This window comes from Alexandromys fortis, unplaced genomic scaffold (assembly GCF_014885135.2).
Source record: "Alexandromys fortis isolate MF-2015 unplaced genomic scaffold, M_Fortis_MF-2015_v1.1 scaffold_26, whole genome shotgun sequence".
Lineage (NCBI taxonomy): Eukaryota > Metazoa > Chordata > Mammalia > Rodentia > Cricetidae > Alexandromys > Alexandromys fortis.
Genome location: NW_026067894.1, coordinates 2,202,980 through 2,226,868, shown reverse-complemented (window position 1 = coordinate 2,226,868; position 23,889 = coordinate 2,202,980). Strand labels below are relative to the sequence as shown.

The 23,889-nt window shown below is 52.7% G+C and overlaps 1 protein-coding gene across 2 annotated transcripts in view; it reads right to left on the bottom strand.

Moving 5' to 3' along the window:
• The window catches only part of Pax7 (paired box 7), an 88,556-nt gene that overhangs the window by 6,841 nt on the left and 57,826 nt on the right, over positions 1-23,889 (bottom strand). For both annotated transcript variants that reach the window (XM_050150988.1, XM_050150997.1), the window contains exon 8: positions 1,489-1,735. In XM_050150988.1, the coding sequence (XP_050006945.1) occupies positions 1,489-1,735 (247 nt within the window). The remainder of the gene's footprint in view (positions 1-1,488; positions 1,736-23,889) is intronic.

Sequence of the window (23,889 nt, the reverse complement as noted above, 5' to 3'; positions counted from 1 at the left end):
TTATTGTTTCATGGTTGAAAACTTGCAAATCTATTTAGAAGGACTTGGGTGCGCAGTACTGCGCCCCCAACAGCCCCTTCATGAACTTTAAGATGAAGGACAGAAATTCAAGTCCCATTTGGGTTGCAGAGTGAGTTCAGGCCAGTGTGGATGGACATCCTAGTGAGACCTTGTCTCAAAGTATGAAGTAAATAGAGGACTGGGGATATAGCCCAGTGGTGGCTCTCTTCTCTAGCTTGGGCAAGGTCCTAGGTTCGAGCCCCAGTATCACTAACAGATAGCAGCAAGGTTTCAAAGGCAGTCTGAACAAAAGAAGATAGATTGTTTCCTGGGTAATCACATGTTGACTATATGAAGCAGTGACCTGCTCTGGGTATATCGGGTTAAATAAAATATGTTAATAAAAATGACCCCGCCCTATTCTTATATTTTAAAGTTTGGCCTTTAGAAAATGCAGGGACGTTTGTGGCTCCTGGGATGAAAGTGAGAGTCTCACTCAGAGGTGAGCGGGTTGGACGGGCAGCTCAGAACATCTTAGGTACCTCTGCTTCCTTGAAGGGCCTCTGTTTTCCCTGTGAAAGGGACATCTGGGCCTGAGCAATGGCTCAAAGGGTGAAACACAACCTTGAGTTTGAGTCTTAGAACCCATGTAAAGGTGGACAGAGAGAAACAATTCCCCGAATTTGTCCTCTGACCACCCCCACTCAGGTTCAAGTCCATGCCTCCTCTCACATACATCACACACACACACACACACACACACACACACTTAAAAAAAATGTAGGGGCTGAAGAGATGGGTCAGTGGTTAAGGGCACTGACTGCTCTTCCAGGGGACCCTGGTTCAATTCCCAGTAACCACCTGGCAGCTCACAACTGTCTCTAACTCCAAGACCCAACACCCTCATGCAAACATACATACAGGCAAAACACCAATAAAGTAAAACTAAATTAAAAAAAAATAGTTTCATTTTTGTTGCTTGTTTTTTGAGACACAGTTTCTTTGTGTAACAGTCTCGGCTGTCCTGGAACTCACACTGTAGACCAGGCTGGCCTTGAACTCACAGAGATCCACCTGCCTCTGCCCCCCAAGTGCTGGGATTAAAGGAGTGAGCCACCATTGCCTGGCTTATTTTAAGATTTAAATGAGGGCTGGAGAGATGGCTCAGTGGTTAAGAGCACTGACTGCTCTTCCAGGTTAAGAGTACTGGCTGCTCTTGCCAAGGCCCTGGGCTCAGTTCTCAGCACCCATTGCATGCATGGCTTACAAATATCTGTCACTCCAGTTCCAGGGGATCAGATGCCCTCTTCTGGCTACGGCACACTGCAGGCACGTGGTACACAGACACACAGGCAGACAAAACCTTCATACGCATAAACTAAGGTAATTTTAAATATTTTAAAAGAAAGAAACACCCTCCACCCTGGCCACCACCTTGCCCAGGAATAAGCCAGCCCACTGGAGGTGGGCAACAAGGGGGACACTCACTTTGGCCATACTGGCCATACTGGTAGCCAGCCACAGGGTCCACACTGTAGCCAGTGGTGCTGTAGGTAGGTGGGCAGTAGGACTGGGACGTGGGCAAGCTGTCTCCTGGCTTGATGGAGTCGGCCCGCTGGCTGCAGCTGGCTGAGATGGAGGAAGCAGACTCCAGGCCTCCATGGAGTGGAGAGATGGAGAAGTCGGCCTGGGGCTGTGGAGGCACCGCACTCGGGTTGCTGAGGATGCTCATCACCTGCAGGAGAGACAGGCAGTGCCAGAGGCTGGACCCCAGGGCACCATCACGAAAGGACCAGACCGAGATGCCCAGGGCAGACCTCAGGAATACAACAGCCTTGTTTGGGAAATGGATGCTGGTCTTCAGTGTTCTCCCTGCCCAATATGGGCCCAAGGGACTGTTCCCTATCAGAAGCTCTGAGAGCAAGGCAGGCCCTTTGTCACTTTCTGTCCCTTATGGCCTAGTTTGAGGGGGTTACCCTCTGCCTTCTGCTGAATGAATGAGTGAATGAATGAATGAATGAATGCATGAGTAAGTTCACTAACTGGATAAGGGTATCCTGGGTCTGTTGACTGAACGAGTGAATGAATGAGGGATGGGTGCTTATGAGACAAGAGGCACTCTGAGCCTATCGGCTGAACGAATCAGCCAGGGCTAAATGCATGAATGATGCACTAACTTCACAAAGGGGCATCCTGGACCCATCAGCTCCATGAGTGAAGAAATGAATGAGTGCATAATGAGTGGGTGTATATGTCTCTGAACTAACAAACACGCTAACCACACAAGGTTTGTCTATCAGTTGGATGGATGGATGAATGAATGAATGAGCGAATGGGCAGAATGCATGAATGAACAAATGCACTCACTAGATAATGGACACCCTAGGCCTATCAGGGGTGAACGAACGGTGGAATTGCGCCTGAGTTGCTGAGTGCATTCCTAAGTCTCCTAACTAGATGACCATGGCTCTCTCATCAGTCAGGGAGCTTCCCTCTGATAATTAGTTGACTGTGCCTCCCCCGTCGGACTGAGATGCCCATCTTCACACACACTGAAGTGAGGCTGGTCCTCCTGGCTTCATGATCTCCCTACACACATTTGTCATGCCGACTGTAGCATTCTTGACTCTGGACTTTGAGCTCCTACCTCTACTATACCAAAGCACAAAGCCCGTGCTTTTAATATTTTATTTGTTCACGTGTGTGTGTGTGTGTGTGTGTGTGTGTGTGTTGGGGGGTGCATGTCATTGCATGCATGTGGAGATCAGAAGACAACCTAAGGAAATCACTATGCAGGTCCTGGGTCTCGAACTCGGGTCATCAGGCTTGGCAGCTTTTAACCCTCTGACCCATCTCTGCTGTCTCTGGCCTTCACCCATGAGCCTGCTTGGCCTGGTTCAACAGTAGGACCCCGCCCTCCCCAGACTGATTTCTAGGAACTCAGCCTGAGGAATGGATGTTGGGCACTGGGGCACTCACTGAGTCATTCAACAGATACTGATAACAAGTCTAGCCTCTTGCCCTAGGTTGAAGGCCATGGAACTTCGGAGTTCTGGCCCTTGCCCACTGAAGCAGAAGAATGGAACCAAACTGTCTGAGCAATAAGCAAAGATCCTCACAGCACAGAACGTTGAGGGGTTTGATAGAGATAGCTTTGAATGTGACCTCTTCACCTGTCTCTAGGCATAAGACTAGCTGCCAGTCCAAGAAAAGTTGAAGCCAGACCCCTCTGAAGGACATCTGTCTCCCCATGACTTGGCCTGCACAGGATGAGGCAGAAGAACAGGTCAAGGGCAGACACACAGGTTTTTCAAGCCCTGGATGGAGGCAGGGCTCTCATACTTAACAGCTGTGTAACTGAGGGGGCGTAGGCAGCCTGGAAATCCCATGTCTCCTGAAGTCCCATGGCAAAGGATTGTGAGAGTGGCTGAGTCAGAGGGTGGCTGGGAGGCTGAAGGGAGCTCTGCCCGGGACATGCTCTGCCTTGGACATGCTCAGGCTAAAAGCCTGAGAAACAGGGTCCTGTTCTCACTCAGTGGCCCCTCCCTTCACACCTCTCCTTAGTCACTTACCTGCATGACAGTCCCCGATCTGGAACACTATGGAGACATGTGGGACAGAGCTAAGAACCCATTTCTCAGGTAAAAGCAGCGGGGTCCACAGAGATCTCACAGCCGGCCAGGGAGCCAGCAGGCTAGGGCCCGGTTCATGGCTCAGATCACCTGCCACAGATTCCCAAGGATCAAGTTGTCCCATCCAAGACCCTTTGGAGGGCACCACCCCATGGCTATGGATGTAGTTATCTGGTTTTGGGGAACCACTAGAAGAGGAGAAGCACCTCTTTTGGTGCCCGGACTTTGTGAACCTGACCCTAAGCAGAGCCGGAAGGAGGGGATAGCAGCTGCCCATAGGCTTTGCTGGTGGGATCTTTAGGCTGGGCAGAAGAACCCTGCGGACCCCTTCAAGATAGCAAAGATATTCTGAGTCTTCGGGGAGGTGTGTAAGGGATGCGTGAAGCTGTGTGGGATGCACCTGGACCACTCTGAGTTGTCTGCACAGCTCGCAGGCTCGCCCTGCCTCTGACATCTCTGGCAGGGCAGGATCAATAGCAGGGTGCTGGGTTTTGGTGATGTGACGACAGCCAAACCCTGACCTGGGTCTGTGGTGTTCAGATCTTCAAGATGGGTGTCCCCAAGGCTGGGAAACCTGCTGGGGGGGCGCATACAGCAATTCCAGGGTGAACTCAGGACTCTAAAACTGATCCGGGCCTGGGAGACTCCATTCCCAGCTGTGTTTGATTCCTAATCAAGACCGCATTTCTCCACCTAAATGATGACACTGTCTCTCATCCTGTCTCCTAAAAACAGAGCTCACTACCCCTTATAGGGAGCCTGGGCTGCAGGAACAGACTCAGTGCCTCCTTCTATTCTTTCAGAGCACACATCAGGGTGGGAAGATCCTGGAGGAGGTTGGGGCTCAGCTCATCTCTAATCCCACCCTTTACCATCAGCTCAGAAAAGATATGGGGGAAGTAGAAAGGAGAAAGGTGGGTAGGGAGAAGAGGCTGTACTCCACAGACCCCATGCATGCACATTCTCTATGACAGACACCCACACACGTGGTACCCAGACCTGACGGGGTCACTCGCTAACTAGCAAGGGCTTCTTGTGACCACACCTTTCCCTGCTAGTCCAGTTTCTCAGGCCCCTCTGCGATCCCGCATTGTTGTGTTCTCCAAAGCCAAGAACGTTCACGCACTCATTTGTTATTCAGCAAACGTGTCGCGGGATGCTGCGGTGGGCACAAAGTACGCGCTCTCAACTGCTTCGCACTCCAGCGTGTGCTGTGTATCTGCAGCCCACAGCGAGCTCAGAGGGCTCGCTGAATCCACACACAGGGCTCTAATATTTACTGAGCATTTATCATGCACCTGCCCCTAAGCCAAGCACTAGGACATTCCAAAGGATAATCCCAATTCCCTCTTGAAGCTGTCAGTTTAATGAAGGAAGCTGGCAACAAAGAAGCAGACAGATACAAAGTATAATTTGGACTACAGGAGACCACTATGGATGAGACCCTGAAGGGCATGGGGCGGCAGAGCACGAGAGGCAGAGGGGTGGGAGAAGAGGGATGGGAGCAGGGTTAGGGAAGACCTGTCTCGAGTGTTCATATCCACCAAGTCCAAAAGAACCAGTCATTGCAAGATGTGCTCAGCAGAGGGCTTACCAGATAGGGGAATCTACAAATGCAAAGGCCCCAAGGTGAGAACACACCCAATAAGCTTAAGAAACAGCCAGAAGGTCAACATCGAGGGGGTTGGGGAGATGGCTGAAGACTCTTGCAGAGGACTCAAGTTTGATTCCCAGAACACATATCAAGCAGCTCACAATCACCTGTAAGTACAGCTCCGGGACTGTAGCGCCCTCTTCTGGTCTCCTTGGGCAACCTGTATGGACATGTTGCACATAGACTCACACACACACACACACACATACACACACAATGGAAAGTAATGAACTCCGTTTTAAAAATATTTTAAGCGGAACTTGATTCTGGATGCTCAGCACGTGGGTGGCAGAGGTAGGGTGGAGCTCTGAGAGTTCAGAGTCAGCCTGGTTACATAGTGAGTTCCAAGACAGCCAGGGCTACACAGGGAGGAGACCTGGGAGCTATGTGGCCTCCTGCAGCCCTTTGTAGGAAGGGGTTTGTGTGGTGCCCAGTGGCTCCGAAGGCCTTGGACCCTGCCGGTTAACAGACAGCTCGGCCCAGGGAGCTTTTCCTATAATGGGATTTGCTCAATGGGATTTGGCCTGGAACATCAAATCAAATCCACATCTGGGGTAGGTGTGAATGGTGGCTCTGAGTCCCTGGAGGCCTGTGGATCAAATGGTTTCCATTTCATCTGCCCGAGAGCCCCTTTCCAGCAAACAGACAGGGCAAAACCTAAGAGAACCGGGCAGCTACCATGGAGGAGAGGCTTCAGCCAGGGTGGTACCAATCATTGCTGCAAATGGTCTCTAGCAAATGGGTTTTCTAGCCCTAATCTGTAAATGGGGAAACTGAGGCACCAGGGAATGGATTTCATACAGCTGGTTAGTGGCCACTCCAGGGTTTATGCCTGGGTCTCAGTCTCTCAGGTGGTGCTCCTACTAGGTTTTGGGGTCTTCCCGGCACTGAGGGTGCAGAGCCCTGGGGACCTCTGCAGGAAGTCGCTCTGTCACAGAAGCAGGAAGCATCTTGCCCACAGTGGGGCCCAGCGGTGGTCTGGGCCTGCACACTTTTGAACTTGAGGAAGTACTGGTCTCCTGCGGTAAAGCACACCCCCTCAGGAATGCTGAGGCCTCTCCCGGGTGGGGTTTGCTTTATCTTGGTGACCTTGCTTTCACTAATGTATTACTTCTTGGTAAGGTACCGTTACTAACTCAAAATCAATACTGACCTCCACATCTGTAAGGTTTTATCTGAAGGCAAATCTCGGGGCTGTCCGTCAGCCTGACTGACAGCCTTACCTTCCTCTCTCTTCCTTTCTTCCCCCTTCACCACCACCCCCCCACCCCGTGGCGCACTCACCCCCACCCCCTTCCCCAAATCAGTCCCAGCCCAGACCTGGCTAAATCAATAAGGGGCCAGCCTCACCCACCCTCTTCCGCCCCTGGGGAGAGGCCTGCTGCTTTCAGGGGTGCCCCTCCTTCCACAGCCTCTGCTCCGCAGCCCCTCCTCTGTGGACGCCCTGACGCGCTCCCCTACTTTAAAAGGGGATGGTAGAATGTAATTAATTCCCTCCACTCCTGAGCTGGCCTGAGGGCCTGGGGACTGAAGAGCCTGAGCTTGGAGCTCTGCACCCTCTGTGATAACCCAGCATGGCTTGGGGAGCAGAGTTGAAATTAGAGGTGTCATAGCTAAACCAGGGCTGTGTGGTAGGTAGGCTCTGGGTGGTGGGGGAGAGGGAGGAGATGGGCCCAGGACTGAGAAGGTAATGGGAGGGCAACCATTAGGTCGAAGAACCCCACCCCACCCCCGCTCCCATGACCAGCTGCAGGTTGGAGACTGTTCCTTCTCTGAGGCCCTGGGTGCTACAGTTCTTTCCCTAAGGGCTCTAGATCAGCTGAAGGCAGAAAGGCTGGGGATCCTCCTGGAGATTGGAAGGTGTCTCACCGTAGCCCAGGCTAGCCTCAAACACTCAACTGTCCTACCAGATCCAGTTTCATATAGTCCAAGGCTGCCCCAGAACTCCTTGTGTAGCTAAAAGTAACTGTGAATTGCAGAGCACCAGGCTTGCAAACAGACACTCCTACACCTGGCTTCAGGATCAGGTCTTTTAGTTTAGACACTTGAGACCACGTCGCTGAGCCCACTCTGCCCCCACCCTGACCCTCACACTTTCTTCCCCTGCTGCAAGCTCTTTAATCTACCAGGCCTTGGTCTTCTCATCTTTGTGATGGGAATAGCTTGTTACTCAGCTGCCTAGAGTGTTAATGTGAAGAGGATGAAGTGAGGATGTTCCAGCATCCAGTCAGCCCAGCTGTCCTCCCTTCCTGCTGGTTCTGCTAAAACCTGGTTAAAGGGGAGGAGCAAGAAGGGGCCCTGGGACCCCCTGAGATAGAAATGAACCTTAGAGAGTACAACCACCTGGGTGAATGTGTCCTTTTCGGCTCTGTCTTTATGTTTCTGGAGGAAGCTTGGCTCTGCTCTGGGATGGGTCCGTCCTACCTAGGAGTGGGCTGCAGTCTCCAAAAGGGAGCAGGCATGGGACACTTCAGCAAGCCACACCCCATCAGGCATGCTGATACTCATCGTTAGAGAGGAGGTGGCTGTGAGGATTTGGGGTAAGTCTATGAGGTTTCCTAGACTTGGGCTGCTGGGACACTCACATTTTGGTACAGGCATGTATAGCCTGTATCCACAGATGGGATAACTTTCTTCTGATCCCCAAGCAGGTTTTCCTGCTTTACCATCAAGAACACCCTTTTACCTCTGCAGGCACATTTTAGTAAAGGGCTTACAGCCACCTCCCACCCACTCCTATGCCACCGTCCGTCAGACTATGTTTGGTCATAAAGGACTCTCTGATATGGCACACAAAATATTGCTCCCCCAGCTTTGGGTCTAGCTCCATCCCTGGCTCAACCTCTTGCTAAACACATCACTGTGACTTCTGAAAGTAGCCAGGCCAGAGTGGGGACATATGGGTGACCGCCTGTTCCATTGCCAGGAATGAAGACAGGGCTTGTTGGGGGCTGCGCAAAAATGTCGCTGTTCACTGATATCATCTGTCTGGATCCTGGGAATATTGTTTAATATCCCCAGGTGACTCCAATGGGGACACACTACAAGTCATCTCTGTGCTTGTTACACTGGTAGCCTCAAAACATAGCCAGGGCCACTTGGGCAAAGACATGGAGGATACACGATACACACACATACAAATGCACATGTGCACGCATATATATGCACATACACAAATATGCACACATACACACACATGTTAGATCATGAGTCATGCACATACCGCACAGAGGCAAACTGATCCACACTTAACTCCCACACACCACAGCCTCTCACCTCCACATTCTCCAGTGCTGATCTATGCATCTATGTCCCCTCCTCCAATCTCAATACACGCAAGCACATAGACACACACACACACACACACACACACACACACACACACACACACACACAAGCATTCCCTCCTGCTGGTCCCCTGCCTCTCTCCAGCTGGGATTAGAGCAATGGAGAAATCCCCCACCCAGGCAGCCAGCTACCACTGCTCCCCTCTCCCTCTCCCGACTCTCAATTCTCTGCTAAGAGGATCTATGCCCCCCACGCCCCCTGTGGACTGCAGTAATGGGCTTCGGGTGCTGACTCGGAACTTCCAAACAAGATTTCTCCCAGGTCTCCCCAGCCCTGCCCCTTCACCAGCGTATAGGGGCTACACCCCATCCCCCACTTCACATGGAAGGCCCACTCTTGCCTCCCTCCAGCCTCCAGAGAGTTCTTCAATTGCTGAAGCATAGCATCCTCCAGTTCCCAGAGCTTGTCCCTGTCAAGCCCATGGCCTACTCTGAGGCAGTTACTCTACTGGGTAGATGAGGAAATTGAGGCTCTGGGGCTTGCCTGGAGTCACCTAAGGGGCAAATAATAGTGAGATCCCGAGCCCTGGCTTTCAGGGCTATGCTCTTGTCTTCCCCTGTGCTGAGGTGTGCTCTACCAATCAGCTCAGCAGCTCAGTATGGTGTGTACTCCATGTGTATGGGTCACATGTGTGCACGGGAGTACTGAGTGCACAATGCTGTTAGGTGTGTATACGCACGATTGCTGTGTGTATGTGTGTATACGTGGGAGCACCACATAGAGGATTTTTGTCTGCATGTGGACATGGGTGTGAATATCACATGTGTGTGAGGGCTATGTGTGCATGCACATGTGTATGGAAGGACTGAGTACTGAGTACATGTTCTCATAGTTGTTAACTGTGTGCGTGCATGAGCATCAGATGTGCATGTGTGTGCACAAAGGACTATCCTATTCAAGATGTGTGTGCACAGGGGAGCATTATACATTCCTAGGAGAATCTTTTTGTGCTTGTGTACATTTGTACACATTTGTGCCCACAGTACTACTTACCTGCGTGTACATGGATATATTGTTTGTGCACGTGTGAGTACACCTGTGAGTTTGGTGTATGTGTGCAAGGTAAGGGTTGCAGGCAAGATCCCCTGGAGTGAGGAGGAAGGGGAAAGGGGCTCTCCCTCTGGGATCATCAGAAGGGATCCAGGGGAGACTTTGGAAAGGCCCTCCTGGAATCCAAAGGGACTGGAGAAGGCCCGGCAAGGAGAGCCTGTCGCCTCATTGGCTGGAGCCTCACTTCACAGAGGCAGCCCTCAGCTCTCTGGTAGCCCCACACTCTTCCCAGGCTTAGGCTGCTGCTGTGCATATGGCAAACTCATTCACACGTCCACAGCACACACCCAAATACACAAACACTTCAACACCTACGCATTCTATCGGGGCCATGCGCCATCGCCCTGGATGGACAGGAGCTGCTTGGGGATAGACTGGGTGCCTGGCACACAGTAGGTGTCCAACAAACATTGGCTGAACTGAACAAGTTCAGGAGGAAAACAAGGACTGGAGGTTTTTTTTTCTCTCTAGCCCAGGCCTGGCGTGTATCTGGCTTGCTTAAATGAAAACAAAAGGGGCAGGTTTAGTGGTGTGCTTATGCCTCCCAATCCTAAAGATTCTCTAGGGACCCCTCCCTAGCCCACAGAGCTAGGGAGGCAGGACTGGAGGCAGGACAGGACATCCTGGACGAGATGACCTCTTGCTGGAGGTCAAGAACATATCTAGACATCTGGTATTTGGTTGACAAAGTGCCATTCTCCTGCTATCTGGAGACATGGTGGAGGTTTTAGCCATCCCTCCCTGGGCAGATCCTTAGGCTGGCCTAGGTTGGGGGTGTCCACGTGGGGTGGGGGTGGGTAAAGGAGGATAAGATGGAAAAGCATCTCTGATAGCTGGATAAACACGGCCAGGGGATTAGAGCGACTGCCAGGAGCAGTGGCAGAGGGGTTGGGAAGGAAGGGACCAGCCGATCGCTGGGAAAGATATGACTATTTAAAGATAATGATTGCATAAATTTAATTAGCAGAGTTTCACGCGGCAAATGGCCGTTTTGTAATTAATGTAGCCGGCCTTACTAAGCATGAAAGATCCCATCGCTCTCCCCTCCCTCGCCTGCTCCCCCTCCTCTGCTGCCCCTAATGAAAGACAGAGAGCAAGTGACAGAAACAGTTTGTCAGCGGCTCCAGGTGTCAGGGGCCTAATTGGCCAAGCTGAGGGGGAGGAGGCGGCAGAGGGGTGAAGGAGAGGGAAGCAGGAGGGGTCCTCAGTCGTCCCCCCCCCCCGTGTGTGTGTGTGTGTGTGTGTGTGTGTGTGTGTGTGGTGTCCCCTTCATAATTGTCAGAGAGGATCTGTAGATTGGTGGTGGCAGGGACTGAGTGGTGGCAGTGAGGCCTCATTAGTATCTGGGCAGACAAGCTGGCATGCATCACAGTGCGTTAGGGACCCACAGCCATGATGGTTCAGGCCTGCTGCTCGCCCAGAGTGCCAGTTCCCCACAGCAGGGTAAAAGGACCCATGGGTCTCAGTTTCTTCTATTTGGACCCTGACACTGACAGGCCCACATTGCTAGATACCTACTGTGTGCAGGTAGCCACTCCTTCCCACCTACTATGTGTGGGCAATCAGAAAGACACCAGGTCAGGGACACACACTTCAATCTTTCTGAAGTGGGGCTGTCCCTCCACCCAGCAGACATCTTCGAATGAGAAGGCTGCCATGACACCTCTGGAAACCTACTGGTCAGCTCAAGGAGGAACCAGCATACACCCCACGGCCTTGACCCCGTGAAGTATAGGCCTAATGAAACACAGCTGTTTAGGGGTTGGAGCAACAGCTCAACAAGCAGTTAAAGCACTGGCTGTTCAGTTCCCAGCACCTACACCGGGTAGCTCAGAACCACTTGCAAGTCTAACTCCAGGGGATCTGGTGCCCTCTCTGGTTTTCACAGTGCCTATACACACCTGCATGGATGGACTGACGGGGACACACACACACACACACTCACACACACACACACACACACACTAAAAGGAAACAGAGGCTTACTGAGATCAGTATGCTTAGTTCCTTGTGGATACCATAAGGTACACTGAAAGCGGATCCCATTCCTAACACCTCCTGGAGGGAGGCAGTGTGGGGCCAGCCCAGATACTGTTCCTATTTCACAGTGACTGAGATGCCTCACGGGCTACAGAGCAAACTCTTCTTGTGACATCCCTCCAGCCACCTGTCCCCAGGGCCACTCAGCATTTCTTTTCTTCCCTCTGTGTGTGCACATTTGCACTGATACACAAGGGAGTGGAGGCCAGGTGACAACCTTATATGTTTCTCTTCTGTGGCCCCCTACCGTGGTTTTTTTTTTTTTTTTTTGAGGCAGGGTCTCTCACTAACATGGAGCTAACCTGACCTTCCTGTCTCTACCTCCCGACACTTAGATTACAGGTGCTCACCACCTTACCAGGCTTTTGATACAGGTTCTGCGGGTCAAACTCAGGTCACTTCCTTTCCCCCTAACGCCTTACAACTTCCCTGTTGTCCCACCTCCCTCGCCCATTCTTGTTGGCTGACCAGATGGTGAGGCAGAGAATGAGTGGCCACATCCATCTTAGGCTGTATCCGTGAGACCGAGGCCAGGTGCAACCTGCCTGACAGTGGCCCTTAAGGTCCTTATTCTCTCTGTTGCAATCTGCTACCCTCAAACCCATGGCCCATGCCCTCAGCAAGCTTGCCCTTGCCCACCAGTTTTGTCTGTGGAAGGCAGGGCAGGGAGGCCCTGAGCCAGCCTGGCTGGTAGAACTGAAGCAGGGTGGGGAGCAACCACCCTCTCCCAGACCAAATTCAATTTCAGAGCTTAATGGGCTTGCAGAAGAGCCCAGTGAACTCTCTGACGCAGCTCCTTGCCGGCTGGGTGGTTCTGGGCCGGGCCACCGAGCGCGCGCCGTGGCTAAGCAGGGAGAGCCCTGGGCCCCATCAAGAGTGGCGGGGGCACTGAGGGAATGAAAAATGTCAGAGCAAATTGCTCTTGACAGCGTTAATATCTGCACCTCATAGCAATAATTACATGTAAATAAATAGCAAAATCACACTCAGCTGGAGGCAGCTTGGGAGACTGAGCGGCTAAGGACCAGCTGAGGGCTCGTGGTGCTCCGCTCCGCCTGTTTGTTTCTTCCTCTCTCAGCACCTCTGCTCCTTACGCCCCTCAGCCAGCACAGAGTAGAGAGCTGAACACCCCAACCACTTACACTAAGGAGGGTCTGGGGGAGGGAACCACTGGGGTCCCTCACCCCACTTTCTCAACCAGCCTTCATGGTTTATCTGAGCAAGCATCCTTCTACCTTCTTCCTTCTTGTTGTTTATTTCATCCCCAGGTTTCTGGGACTCCTCTGAGCTCTACCCAGTTCACCTATCTGGTTCCCTCCTGCCTTGATCTCTAAAGAGCTATACCTGATCCAGAACCTTCCCCCAGATTCCCTGTTTGTGTCTGTGACTTGTCTTGGTCACCCAGACTTCTTTGCTTCCTCTCTCAGACTCAACACCTGGTAGGCCATCACGAGCCATGCAAAGTCACAAACTAAACATGGTGGAACTCCCTGGAGACCAAGGGTCAACTTGACATGACGCTAATGTCTCATGGCTCCAACATTGAAGTGCTAACACATACTAAAATGTACACTCTGGGGCCTCTAGGGAAGCACTGTCAACTACAACCTGGGGTGACCTGGAGGTACCCTGAAGGTTCCAGATAGCCATTCCTCAGAGATCACCAATGCTAAGGAAGCTCCAGGGAACATTCTAGAGCCTCTGAACAGACCCGTCTCTTGCTTCTGGAGTTCCAGGGCCTGCAAATTTGTTGCTGTGGTTTTGTTCAATTGGATTAGGGAAGTCGGCAAGAGCTGAGCCTGAATCCCCAGTCAAGACACAGTGAAAGAGGCTGAGAAGACAGAAAGTAGAGGCTGGAGGGGAAGGAGGGAGGGAGCAGCCATGAGAGTATTTCCACCCAGGCAGGTGCTCCCACGCTCAGTAAGATGAGCCCAGGTGGATCATCGTGTGCCTGGAAAGAATCCAGAGTCCCCTTCCCCCCCCCCCCACTCCTAGCCCCTCCCCTTGGCTTCCTGGTTGCTTTCCAGCAAGCAAGTTCTAAGCTGAGACAAGGCGTGCGGATGGCCCTTCTAGCGCCTCAGACACCCCGCACGGGGCAGAGAACGCTGTCTCCATTCTTCCGGAAACAAACCTTCTCTGTGGCGCAGCCCCCACGCCCCCGCACCTCCTTGTTTAGCGCAGAGACTAATCCACTTATCGAGGCTAAGGCGCCTGTGAATCCTCGTTTGATAAAGGCAGCTACAAAATTAGCAAAAAAACGTGCCCACGGCATGGAGGAATCCATAGCAAACAAACAAGAGGCTGGGGACCGCGCTGAGATGTTGTCTGTTCCCATCCTGGGGCGGGAGAGATGCGGCTAGAGATAGGGGCTCACTGGCTGGGATGGGGATGCTGACGGCTCAGTTTATATGGTTATACAGGAAAGGGAGGGACTGCGGGGGGGGGGGACACGGGGAGGAACTAGAATGCTATACTAATATCCCCAGCTCCAATCTGAGCCCCCACTCCATGACCCTGGAGTTGGCTGCACTTCTAAATATAGCTATACATAATTGAAATCATTGTCTTCTGACCGCGGACTCAGACCTGGTACACATAGAATCCTCAGAGTACCTAGGACACTAGCAGCACAGAGAGGTCCAGTCAGCTGCTTAAGCTCACATAACTAGTAAGCACTGTTTTTTATTCAAAGAATGCTCTCTGATTCGACATGATCAGTTTTAACTCTAACTGTGGTCCCCAAATCTGACAGCAACCTTCTAAACTGGCCAAGACCCCCTAACCTTGGCAGTACTTCCAGCTAGGCAGGGGCCCCTCTACTGCCATTCTATGTCGAGACTACAGGTCCTCAAGGTTTGGGGTGCTATCTGAAAACTCGGGTTCCCTCCCATATCACAGGTCTGTACCCCATGTTCATGGGGGATCCTAGGGAAGGGAGAGACCAGAAGAGGATTCGAAAAGGCCAGGTGGGATTCTGTACTGCCCACCCACAGCCAGCCATGGCTTGGGGAAGAGAAGCGGGTCCCGGGGCTAGGAGGTGGTGACATTAATCACAGGAAGCATCTGTCAAGGTACTATCTGGAACTAAAGGAAAACACTCGGCAAAAGGGCAGGACTTCTCACCTCAGAGTCCGGGAGTTTGGGGACCACCACTGCCATCCTGGGAAGCCAGGACTTCTGAGGTTCAGGCCTGGCAACTCTGAAAAAGTCCCTGCTCTGATGTGTGTGTGTGTGTGTGGGGGGGTGCAGTACTACCTGGAGATTGTGCTAGATTGACTCTAGCAGGTCACCCCATGGGGCTACACAATGGGCCCGTGTTGCTGCTGATCTGGTGGACAGGGCAGTCCAAGGCTACACAGCTGGGTGCTGGTGGGGCTGGAATTCCAATCTGTGCTCCTCTGGCTACAGAGTGATGCTGGGTGCGTTCCTCACAGAGCCCTCCGACCCCTCTTAGCACCTGTGCTCACCTCCCCGCTCCATGCTCTGGGCCCTCCTTCCCAGACCCCTGATCTCTGCCTCTCTGCGGGAGGGCTCTGACCCTCCATCAGCCTTCACCACAATGCCCTTGCCTCCCCTCTGCTACTCTCTCCCTGCCTCTGCCCCTGTTACCGAGCCCCAATTCTCTCTCTCTCTCTCTCTCTCTCTCTCTCTCTCTCTCTCTCTCTCCTCCTCCTCCTCCTCCTCCTCCTCCTCCTCCTCCTCTCTCCCTTCCATGACCCTGTATTATCACTCAGACCCACCTTCCTTCTCTCTCCAGTGTCTCACAGGGCAGCTCTCTGGTCCATCTGTCCAAACATATGGACATTTTCTTCTTTGTTTCCCTCTGTCCATCCTGCCCCCAATATGCCTCCTGGTTGAACTTGGTCCAGTAGGTGGCCCGGTCAGCTCTTATAGACCTCAAGGTTGAGGAGCCCTTGGGCTACCTGTCTTACTCCCTTGCCATTTCCTCTTGGCCCCTGGGATCTGGGGTCTGGGTTCTGGGGGCTCCCTTTTACATGCCCACCTTTCTTCACCCTCCACTGCCCAGGGTGGTGTAATCTAAGTTGGGTTGCTGGGAGAGGAAGATTGGAGAAGCCACCTGGCTGGGACTGCTCACACCTTCAGGGCACAGTATTCCTGGGAATCCTCTAAAGAACAGCCTAGATCTGAGCAGCAAAGGTGACAACAAGCCTGTCCCTCCTACTGAGATGGCCCATCGGAGGGAAGGACATTTGCCCCAGAGTAGATCTGGGTTTGGAATTCTGACATTGTCCTGGGATGCTGACCTTGGATTTCACATCTGAGTCAGCAAAACGGACAGGCTGACAACGGGTCCTGGGTCCTGGTCCTCGGTGCTCAGTCACCATCAGACCACCGTCAGTGGGGACAAAAAAGGCTTGGGATGTAGTTCAGTAGTAACACAATTGCCCAGCACCTACCTACAAGGCACTGAGTTCTATGCCCAGCAGGGTAGAAACCAAAGAGAACCATTACTTCAGCCGCTATATACAGTAATCATTACAGGATGTGATATGCAGCTCAAAGCAGAGCAAAACCCCAATGGCAGCAGCTACTTCACCCCAGAGACCGTGAGAGAGAATGAAGTTGGCTGGGAGTCGGGTGAGCCCCCTGGGAGCTCGGGGAAGGATGCTGGAGAGTTTCAGGCCGGGAGGGCATGTCTGTGGCTGGAAGGGAAAGGGAGCCCTTTGGGTAAGGATCAGGGACTTCTGCCCCTGGGCACCACATCTCAATTTCAGCCTGGACATGTCCCCTTTATGATAAGACACTTGCCAGGGCCCTCATGGGACCTTAATCCTCTGATGCCTCTGGTCAGACAGCCCTGGTCTGATGAGAGGGTCTTGCTCATTTGGCCCCAGGCCAGCTCTGCTTGGCAGTCCTCTGGGCCTGGGGAGCTGAGGTCTGCGCTACAGCAGGAAGGAAGGACAGAGAGAGGGCAGGGTGGGTCTCCTGTCCCCTTGGCCATTATTGTCTTACCCACAAGGCTGCTGATGTTTCTGTTTAGGACCCATGACTAACCAGGCTCTGTCAAGACATCGCCCTGGCTCAGCAGCAGAAACAGGTTCAGAGAAGCCTAATAACATGTCTCTCTGTCAGCCAAGATTCAGGGCCTCTCCAGGTGCCATGTAAGACAGAGGCTATTCCAGGGTGTCGCCCAGCTCTGAGATGTCTGGGAACAAAGTGTCAGTGCAGTTCCCAACAGACTCTACTGACAGGCAATTTTGTTTTTCCTTTTTGGAAGGAGTGAAGTGTCATTGTGTGTGTGCGTGTGTGTGTGTGTGTGTGTGTGAGGGGGGGGCTGGCATGCGCACATGCATGCATGACCACACACATTTGCACGTGTGGGGGTGAGTATTCACATGCCTGGGTATACATGTGAAGACCAGAGGTGGGTAAATGGATATCAAGTGTTTTCTTTTTTAAAGAAATACTTATTTATTTTTATTTTATGTTCATGGGTGTGTCTGTATGCCTGTAGTACCCACAGAGGCCAGAGGGGCCAGAGGGGCCAGAGGGGCCAGAGGGCATCAGATCCTGAAGCTAGAGATAATTATGAGTTGCCATATGGGTGCTGGGAATTGAACCCAGATCCTCTGGGAAAGCAGCAGTGCCCTTAACCATTGAGCCATCTCTGCAGCCCTTGCAAGTATCTTCTTTAATCGCTTTTCACCTTATGAGACAAATATTCTCACTGAACCCATGCTTACTGTTCAGAGAGCCCGAGAGGTTTTTCTCTATCTGTTTCCCTGGACTGGGGTTATGAGTGTTCCACATCACACAGAGTTTTAGGTGGGTGTTGGGGACTGAACTTGGGTCCTCCTGCCTTGTGTAGTAAATGCTTTACTAATTGAGCCATCTCCCCAGCCTGGGATAGGGGATTGCCTGCAGCTCAGGCTTGCCTGAGATTTGTGAAAGTTCCCCTGCCTCTGCCTTCCAGGTAATGGGACTGCTGGAATGTCCCACTTGCTCTCAGAGTCATAGTATAAAGAAAAGTGGGTTGACATGCCTTTGAGGTATACAGGCGACCCAAGCATATGAAACCAGGGAGACCTTTGGCAGGTCTCCAGCCATGCTGGGCAATATTGCCAGTATTAATCCAGTGCTCTGGGGTGCCAGGCTGCCAATGGGCTGCCTCAGGTGCTTAGTGCCATCTTGAAAAGCAGGTTCCTTGTGCCCACTGCAAACCTGTCATGACTATCATCGACCAATCTGGGAGTTGAGTTTTAACAAACACCCTTTTGATGCCCATATCTGGAAAACCCTGGTGCTGATCTTCTCTCTCTTGCCTGTGAAGGATCTGCTCTGCCTGCTACCATCCCAGCACCCACAGGTGCTCACTAACTCTCTTAACTTCCCCTTCCAGCCCTGGCTGTCAGGACTCCTGAGCCAAATCCATTTCTTTGACCCTTGCTTCTGCCACCAGGCACACAGAAAAACTCTCTGTGCCAACACCATGGTGGGAAGTTGTCCGTCATGGGGTCCCTGAAATTTCCTATCAATGGGGCTTTTCTAGACCCTATTGCCAAGGACAGAGAGCCCAGACCAGCCTCCTAGAGACCTGACTGTCATGCCAAGAAGTTATGCCCCCGGGTGGGGGTGTCTAGGACCTACAGACCACCTCCTACTTTATCTCGGGCATGCCTTCCTCTCTGAAGGCTTCTGTCTCAGTGGTGGCTTCTTGTTTCTTGGAGGCAGGGCCCAAACAAGGCTGGTCCACTTTCTGTCCCTAGTACCGAGCATTTCCCGGGTCCCTGCTGTGTGTAAAGCTTTGTGTTGGGGACACAGGACAACAGACAGCCTGGACCATGCTCTACAGAGGGAACAAGAACTATCCAGAAAGTTAGAACGCAAAGCTAGCGCTGCAAGCACAGGAATGAGAGAAGCTGGGGAAAGTGGAGGGTGAAAGAGCTGAGGACCAAGAGTGGGCGGCCTTTGCTGGAGGCAGAGAATGTTGGAAAGAGGGAAAGTGCCTTGGTGGGGATGGGACAAGGAGGATTCCCGAAACTGCAAAGAGAAGGGGGCCTAGCCAGGATCACCGGATACACAACCCCCTGTCTTGGGTTTTCCCACTGATGTCGGTACCCGGAGCCGCACCCCATCCTGGGTCTCGGGACCAGGCTGGTTCTCAAAGCTGCTTCTGCTGCCAGTTGACTTGCTGCTGCACGGGATCCCAGGCCGGGCAGCAGGAATTAAGCAGGCTGCGGAGCCCAGTGAGTCCTTATCTCGGGGAGACAGTTGTTGGGAATCACTTTGACTGAGTGGTTTTGTCTCCCCGCATTTTCCACTGTCAGGCGGCCTCAGGCCATGGATCAAAGGCGCGGCAGCCGAAGCAGCAGCGGAGCGGGAGGGGCCTCAGCTGCCCGCCCCGCCCCCGTCCGTGTCCCCATCCCGGTCCTCCCGCTCCCCACCCCCACACAAGGCCTGGGGACCCTGCACCCAGCTCGGCCTCAACGCAGTGTAGGTTGAATGAGCTGCCCAGAGAGATGAGGAATCGTGGCAGAGGTGGAGGAGGGACTGAAGATGAGGAAGAGGAGGCCCTCTGTTGAGCCAGGGAAAGGAGAGGTGTGGAGAAAAATGAGAGATTAGGGCAGACAATAGGGGTAGGGACTGGGACTGCCAGGAAAGAGGGAGAAAGAAAGGAAGAGGGTCTGAACTGAGGAATGGGGACCGTCCTGAGGGAGAAGGGCCTGCACCTGTGTTCAGGTATGCAGAAGAGTAAGATGGGGGGACCCAAGAGGATGTGGGGGTGGGGCCCATGAATCAAGAGACAGCGGGGCTGGAGCCTAGGAAAGGATGGGGACAGGAGAGGAATGAACAGAAGCCACAGATACACTCTTAGCAGCTGCGTGCCTGAGAGAACATTCTGGGCTGGGACCTCAGGTGAGGGAGGTATGGGAAGAGGAAAGGAAAGGCTGCCCATGCTCCCTGGAAAGCTTCCGAGGGTCTCCAACCACACCTGGGGGAAGCAGCCCAGACCTAGCTATCCCCAGGAATTTCACACCAGGCAAGAGTCTCCTGTGCCTCTGGCCTTTGCTTTAGCAGAAAGAACTCTGTGGGTGGTCGAACAAAGAAACACCTGTCCCAAATGAGAAAGGTGCTAAAAGAAGTGTCCCAGCTGGGGAGAGAGCCAGAGCGGTTAGGGGAGACCCTTGGTTAGAGAGGAGCCTGGAGCAGAGGAAACAAGATGGAGATCAAGAGTTGCTGAGAGCTGCAGGGAAGGAAAGGGACTCTCGGAAGCACAAGTTTCAGCCTAGACCCACACTGTTTCCTTGCGACCTTGGACCCCTTGTGGTCCTCAGCAAGGCACACAGGCTGTGCAGGTGCAATTTGGACACATTGTTCCTTAGACTCGCTTTCCATGAGGGGATACTGAGGCAGGAGAAAGGCTGCCTGGATCACACAGGTGTGGACCGACAGTGTTGCGGATACTCTTCCCAACCTCAGCCCTTTTCTGTCCTCTTCGGTTGTCTCTGACCTCTGCTATTCTTTTCTAGAGCGGTCTGTGACCAACTAAGGTCAGAGAGTCCCACTGAGGGCTTTGCAAGATCCTGCCAGAGAGCCAGAGAGGTGGCTCAGAGGGTGAAGGATTTTGCACCAAACCTGAGAGTTGAGTTTGATCCCCAAGACCCAGAAAACCGACTCCATCAAATTGTCCTCCAGCCTCCATATGCATATGTACACTGTGGTGCTCATACCATGCATGCATGTGTACATGCATACAATAAATAAACAAATGTATATTTTTATACTCTCATCCATTTTTATGACATGCCCTGAGGAAGAGCAGTGTGTCTGGGGCCAGGCTGGCTGGATTCTGGTCCAGGCTCTGCCCTGTGTATTAACTTTTAGACAGATTGCTTAACCTGCTCCACTCCTCTCCCTGCCTCCACTCGTGATGCAGAAATGATCCCAGGGCCTCCTCCAAAGGGATGTTTTAAAGATGGACTAAAGTGGCCCACATACTGGGCTCAACACACATCTGGCCTGGGGTGAGCATGCAAAAGAAAAAAAATGTAATCATCATTATTACTACTTAAAAGCACTTGTCTAACAATTCAGGCACTTTCCATATGCTGATAAAAACTGATAAAAAGCCTGAGGAAGTGTGGCTAGCCCAGTAGGAGGGGGCCCAAGGAACATTTCCAGAAGGAGAAGTCTAAAAGAGTAAACGGGGCTGGGTTCTTGGGGTTGGGGGGTGGGGGTGGGGGAGCCAGCCCTTTAACAAAGGGGCAGCAGGTGCAGGGCCAGGAAGCAGGAAGAGTGTGGCCCTTTGGAGACCTTCAATGTGACCCCCCCACCTCTTCTTTGTGGGGTCCTTGTGGCTTCTGGACAGTTCCTGCTTCCACTAGGAAGCCCAAGGACAGTTCTCAAGACCCCCCCCAGCCAACCTGTAATATTAATTGTTAACCTCCCTCATTTTCTCTTCCCCATCTGCCCTGTACCTTCTCTCCCCGAGTCCCTGCATCACCCAGAAAGGAAGAGAAATTGGTCATTTGCATTCTTTCCCACCAAGCCAAGCAGCTCCAGAAAGCTAAACCCTTGGCCTTCTGGGAAGCGCAGCAGCCCAAGCTGGGGTACTGGCATGAGGTGGGAAACTGAGGCCCACAGCAGGGACACATCTCATCAGACCACAGAGTGAGTCTGAGATAAAGCCCGGAAAGAGTTTAGATCTCTCAGTTTTTCTGACCGGTGACTGCCTGGGTTTGCAGAGGATTGGGCATAGCAAGACTTCTTCACAGTAGGATCTTGGCTCAGAGTGGGAGAAGCAGAAAGAACCCAGTTATTAAGTCCCTACCCTGTAAAGGAGTGGCAAGGACTCTTTCCCCTGAACTTCTTTCTTCTTGCCTTTCTTTAGGGTCTCATGTATCCTAGGTCGGCCTTTAACCTGACATGTAGCCTAAGCTCAACTTGAACTTCTAATCCTCCTGCCTCTACCTCCTGAGTACTGGGATTACAGGTGCGCACTACCACGCTCTGTTTCTATCATGCTGGGGATGGGCCCCAGCTTCCTGCATGCTAGGCAAGCACCCCACCCACTGAGCTTTGCCCCCAGACTCCCCCCACCACTTAATTCTAAGGCTACAGATGAGTGGTGCGGATGAGGAGAGGGAGGCCCAGGAGTTAGGTTCAAGTAGGTTGTTTGTGGTCACACAAGTAGAGAGAGGAGCTGGAATGGAAACCCTGACTCGCAGACCGACATCAGTTCAGGCTGCATCTGTTATTGGCTGTCACAGTCTTTGCTATGACGCAGCCCTTCTGTCTTGCATATCTCCTCCACGCTTCCTGCTGAACCAGAAACCCCCCAGGATTGTCCACAATCAATTCTCCAGTGATGTTTGTGTGTGTGGAAAGAGTCATGGTGAGGAGAGGAGAAGGTATCATCCTCCCCAAAATGCACCTCGCTGGAGCACAAGAGTCTTCCCATCCCTTCTTCCCAAGCCTCCCTGTGTACTGTGCCCAGTGAACTTGACAGGCATCATGAAGAATTCAAGTGCAGCTGCTTCCAAGTCCCTGTGGGAGCCGATCTCAGCCATGCCTCATCAAAGTCTGCAGGCCTGGGGTGGACCAACCATTCCTGGTGACCTACTATGTTCTGGATGCTGAGAATGACGAGTGATAACAAGCGAGAGTGTGTTGAGAAACATGGAGCTCCCCCAGCCCCTGGAGATGTGGAGTCCCACAGAAACTCTTGTCCCTCCTGGTGTCCCTGGCCCCACACAGGAACAGAGGGTGGCTCTGGTCACAGTTCTCCATGGGTGCATGGGGACACTTAGATAGATGTACTTATTTCTATAGTGGGCTAAGCTGCAGCTCTTTCGGGTCTCGTTCCAAAAGAGGGCCAGTAGACTTAGCCACTGTCCTTTGATGATTGAAAGTCCCCAGTGTCACCCTGAAAGCCAAGCCACAAGTCATACACCCTGATCAGCACAGGCATAGTACCCGCACCTCAGCTAGCCACCCGGAGGTTTCCCATTCTGTTTTAGGGAGTCAGTTCCCACCCCTGCCCCCCCTTGTTCCCTCCACCCAGGATAAAGGGCAAGAGCAGAGACATAAACAGAGCTCTGTTTTCACTGGAGGCGGCTGCCCATTCTTTCCCTGAGGACCAGAGCCGTGGCCTCTGATGGATGAAAGCAGGTGGCTGTGTCAGAAGCAGCAGCCAGTGGGAAATAACGCAGCTTTTCCACGGAGGTGGCTGACCTCGGACAAAGGCAGACCGGCTGGATAGCAGGCACTGCCAGGGGCTGAGCCCTGGCAATGGAGGCTCAGCATATCCAAGCCGGGACAAAAGCTGGCCACCAAGACCATTGGCTCATACCTCTGCAGTGGCTAATTCCTTGCCAGAGCTGGCCAGGCCCAGAATGCTGGTGGGAAGCAGAGATGCGAGGGACCCCTGGAGAGCACAGTGATGGTGACATGTTCCCCAGCTGCTGCCCCATCTGGCTTTAACTGGGGGCTGGCAGGTGTGGCCTGCATGTCTAAGAGATGGACTATTGCTGGGTATGGGGAAAGCCAGTTGAGGAGGGCAGATGGGAAAAAAATGATACTGGGCTTTGGATCCAACAAAGTCCAGCCACAGACTCCTGGTCCTGTCTGGAAACTGACCCCTGACCCTACACTGGCACTGCCAGTCATGATGAGAAATGGGGCAGGGAAGGGAGGGTGGGAATGATTCCTTTGACTGTCCCCTGACCCTGGGAAGCCACGCAGAGTCTGAGTCATCTCAGCCTTCCCTCTCAGCTCGCCTTCTGGGGAGCACAGTGGTCAGCCCCCCGTGCTTTCTGTACAGCAGTGCCGCCTGCACCCCAGCATTGCTCTTTCCTGGTTGGGTTGGCTGAGCACACCAGGCTGTTCTAAAGAAGAGACCAGCACAGCCATTTCCCAGCCAACCAATAGGGCTGAGAGAGAGGGCAAGGAAGGGGGAAGGAGGGAGGGACAGTTTGGAGGCTGAGGCATAGAGGTGTAGAGAATGCACATTTAACAAGCACCTACTGTGTGCCAAGTCCTTTGCTCAAATCTCCGTTCTCCTCTGAGAAGCAGGGAGAATGTCCCTCCTTCCAGGTGAGGCAAATGAAGCCCAGAGAGGTTAAGTAAGCTGCCCTGGGGTCACACAGCATAGTAAATAATAGAATCAATAATAATAGAAACTTGGTGTCTACCTTGAGGTTT